This window comes from Petaurus breviceps, unplaced genomic scaffold, assembly GCF_028583685.1.
Source record: "Petaurus breviceps papuanus isolate PSGF00001 unplaced genomic scaffold, PetGlider_PUasm1.0 428, whole genome shotgun sequence".
NCBI lineage: Eukaryota > Metazoa > Chordata > Mammalia > Diprotodontia > Petauridae > Petaurus > Petaurus breviceps.
The window spans coordinates 356,869-361,109 of NW_027186331.1; the positions used below are offsets into that span (position 1 = coordinate 356,869).

Below are 4,241 nucleotides of genomic sequence, written 5' to 3' on the forward strand. Positions count from 1 at the left end.
GACCAAGGCCTCCCTTCATCACAATTCATGCAGCCTATGATAGAATTCATTTTCTTGGCTGCTATGCCACACTGTTGAGCTTGTGGGCCGCCAGAATCCCCAGATCTTTCTCACCTGGATCATTGTTGAGGTAGCTTTCCTCCTGTGGCGGAGGAGAAGGAGAGCTGGATTAGGAATCACGAGGCCTGGGTTCCATCCCCAGCTTTGACATTTACTATCTGATTGAACTTGGCCAAATCACTCCCTCTCTCAGTTGTGCCTCAGTTTCTCTCATCTGTAAATGCAGAAATGGCCCCAGCTGGGTTCTGAGGACCGACATGGCTCCAAATTCATGAGCCTACAAGGCTACACTGAGCCCAGCTGGATTTCATTTTCTTTGATCAGCTCTGCTCTCATCTGCCAACATCTTTTTGGATTTTGACTGTCATGCAGTGGGTGAGCTGTCCCTGCCAACTTTGGGTCATCTGAGAACCCGCCAAGGAGGCCACTTCTGCCTCCACCTTAGCCCCTGCAAGGCAGAGCCAAGAGGCAGTCCCATGGGATGGGAGTACTGGCTCTGGTCTCATAGCAATAAAGACCCTGCACCAAGGTCCCCTCCAGGCACCCCAAACCACCTTGCCATGCCTCTCCATGTGTCTGTCAGCCAGGCTATTTGGGTTTAGGCTGGCATCAAGGGGAAGTGCAAAGAGGCCCAGGAAATCTGGGTTCCAGTGTGCTCCATTGCCACACTCCTGTGTGGCAAGTCCCTTCCCCTCTAAGCATCTCAGGTACCTCCCAGCCCTAAGCCAGGAGCCAGGGAGTGTACCCATGAGCAGGAATCTTCTCTCCAACATGCCTGACAAATGATCCTCTAGGAACCCACTTGAATGCTTCTGGTCCTGGGGAAATCACTCCCACCCTCCACAGTCCCATTCTGCCTCTGGTTAGCTCCCTTAGGAAGGTCTCTGCCGCCTCCCAGGATGGACGCATGCGGCTAGAATAAAGCATGAAGCAGGCGGAACGGTTCTACATTCACAATCATTATTAGGAGTTTTGAGGATAGGACTTGGCCTGGCTCGTGGCACTATGACTTCAGGGCTTCCACAGGATGACCTTGGTGGCGATCTGGGCCGCCCGGCTCACAGCCGCGACCGGGTTGTGGATCAGCACCTTGAATCTGACCACTTCGGGGAGCAGGTCCCGGCGGCCCTCGGGAGCCTCGGCCAGCATGGTGAGCGCCTTGATGGCGTTCAGGCGCACCTTGACCACATCGATGTCCAGCAGCTGCAGCAGGAACGGAATGGCGCCTGCGTCCAGGGCAGCGTATTTGCCTAAAAATGCAGGGAAACAGACACGTACACCCACAGACACGAAGTCTCTTTGTACTCTCATACAGCGATACAAAGACACACACACACGCACCACTACACTTTGATTCGCAAATATGCAGACACACAAGGAGCAGCCCATAAACACTCAGGGACATAAACACACAGCCAAGGCACCTGCACAAAGAGGCACAGAAACACACACAGATACAAGCAGAGTGACATATGGACACACAAAGACACAAAGGTACATGCAGGCATGCACACAAAAACAGGTGCACACACACACACACACACACCCAGACAGGTCTGTCAATGCACTGCTCCACACCTGAGGATCTCTTACCTGGGTGGGGAATGTGCTGCCTCAAGGCCTCAGGCTCCCCACCCAGTCCTGACCTATCCCAAAGACAGTTTTCTACACAAATAAAGAAAAGTTGAATCTTATGTCTCACTACTCCCAAGATGAGCATGGGGGCAGGGCCTGGGCAGGACGATGAATCTGGTCACTTCATTGAGCCCCGTGCCCAGTGTTTCCCTTCCAGCTCACCCCAAGGAAGCCTCGACCAGAGATAAGGGGAATAAGAGATAGTGAGGGATCTAGGACAATCCATTCCTAGGTCGAATGTCCAAGGGACCAGGAAACAGGGAAGGCAGGAGAGAAGCACAGTCCAGAAGCGCTGGACCTGGATTCCCATCCAAGTTGTGATTGGATTGAGAGTGGCCTTCCCCAAAAGGGAGGTGTGTCTATAATTCCACCCCAACCCCTGCCTTGGAGACAACTGAATTCAGTTCAGGTTAGGGACTGTGAGGGCTGTCCACATGATAAGGCATAAGGTACATGACAGATGGACTTCCCAGTTAAGATGATGATGTAAAAGATAGCCCAGGAGCCCAGCTCACCTGGAAATACCAGAAAGGGGCCCAGGCAGAGCTACAGTGAAGAAAACTAAGAAGAAATAGAAGAAGCCTCTTCCATGTGCCTTGGAATCACCTCCTCAAGGTTCTGGAAAGTCTGACTTCCTTCCCTTCTGCGACCAAGGCCTATACAGTAACAGGCACTGCTACACACACTTTGTGCTTTTCTTGCCTGTACCCTGATTTTTCTTTATAAAGAAACTCAGGATTGGTCGTGAAAACTTATGTTGTATATTTTTCCCATGATAAGAAAAGGGGAATGAAAGAAGGTAGGGGTTAACTGGACATACCCAAAATTTGAATTAGGACAGAGAGTCAAATCTTTGCATGAATGTTAGGAATTTGAGATATTATAAATGTAGTAATAACTTTTCATCAAATAAAAATACCATAAAGTAACAAAGAGAGGAATCTGGCGGACCTGAAGGCCATTCTATTGTCCCTAGGCTAAAAGTGAGCTATTTGTTGTAACAGAGCATGGCTGATTAAGACCCAAGTTTCTGAACTTAACAGAGAAATATGGAGCAAAGGATGTCATAGCCTAAACTAACCCTCTACAAGTAGCTTAGCAAGGCCTAGCAAGACTCAGCTCTATCCCTTTCCAGAAGGGAGTAGAAAGGATCTAGTAGCAGTCAATCAACTCTACCCCCTAGAGAAGCTTCTGCTAGAATTACATAGACACTGAAGTTAGAGCTCTTGAGGGGAAAAAAAGTGGAAAAAGAATAAATAGCTTGGAGCATAAGGTAGAGAAGCTCATCCAAGTAGTGGGCTCCCTGCAAAAACAGAATGGAGCCATCAGGTCTCAGGAACTCCACAAGACAAAAAGAAATACTAGAACAACGGCAAAAAGATTGAAAACATACACAGTAACTACTTTAAAAAAAACCTAACAGAAAACAAGTGAAGGAGAGTGCGTTTAAAAAGCATCCAACTCCTTAAAAACCTTAAAATCCACACAAAATGCTGGATAGCACATTTTATGAAATGCCAAAACTTCCCAGATCTAGAGGACAAAGTGAAAACAGAGAGAATCCGCCAATCACCTCCCAAAAGAAAGCACACACTAGAAACACCCAGAAATGGGCAGAATCCAAATGTAGAGCTTACAGACTTAAAACAATTACTGTGAGCAACAAGCCAGCCAGACAGCCAACACGCCTCTAATACGCATTATGGTCAGTATCAGGAATACAAAGGAAAGCAAAAATGATCCCTGTCCTCAAGGAGCTCACAGTCTAATGGGAAAGCCAACATGGAAATAAGCACACAGATATGAACCAAGTAGATAGAAGGCTACCTCGGAAGGGGAGACACTAGCATCTGGGAGGGAACCAAGGTGAGAAGGTGAAACCTGGAGCTCAGTCTTCAAAGAAACCGGGGAGCTGAGAAGTAGAAATGAGGAGGAAGAGCGTTCGTGATGGGGAGAGGAGATATACAGGAGAGCTGGCAGGGATCGTTGGATCAAGACAGGGAGATAGATTTGTAGATACAGATGCACATATATTCATATCTATGATGGAGAATATGGGCATATTTGTACACAAGTAGGAAGGAACCAATAGGGAAAGATTGGGGAGAGAGGGAGAGAGAGACAGAGAGACAGAGAGAGAGACAGAGACAGAGAGAGAAAGAGAGAGAGAGAAAGAAAGAGAGAGAGAGACAGAGAGAGAGAAAGAGAGAGAGAGAGAAAGAGAGAGAGAGAGAAAGAAAGAGAGACAGAGAGAGAGAAAGAGAGAGAAAGAAAGAGAGACAGAGAGAGAGAAAGAGAAAGAGAGAAAGAGAGAGAAAGAAAGAGAGAGACAGAGAGAGAGAAAGAGAGAGAGAGAAAGAGAGAGAGAAAGAAAGAGAGACAGAGAGAGAGAGAGAAAGAGAGAGAGACAGAGAGAAAGAGAGAGAGACAGAGAGAGAGACAGAGACAGAGTGAGAGAAAGAGAGAGAGATAAAGAGAGACAGAGACACAGAGAGAGACAGAGACAGAGAGAAAGAGAGAGAGAAAGAGACAGAGACAGAGAGAGA

At 47.7% G+C, this 4,241-nt stretch overlaps 1 protein-coding gene across 1 annotated transcript in view; it reads right to left on the reverse strand.

Annotated features, from left to right (window-relative positions):
- Positions 1-1,016: 1,016 nt before the first annotated feature.
- The window catches only part of RSPH14 (radial spoke head 14 homolog), a 179,959-nt gene continuing 176,734 nt past the window's right edge, over positions 1,017-4,241 (reverse strand). The window contains exon 7 of the mRNA XM_069100808.1: positions 1,017-1,310. Within this exon, the coding sequence (XP_068956909.1) occupies positions 1,072-1,310 (239 nt within the window). The 3' untranslated portion in view covers positions 1,017-1,071. The remainder of the gene's footprint in view (positions 1,311-4,241) is intronic.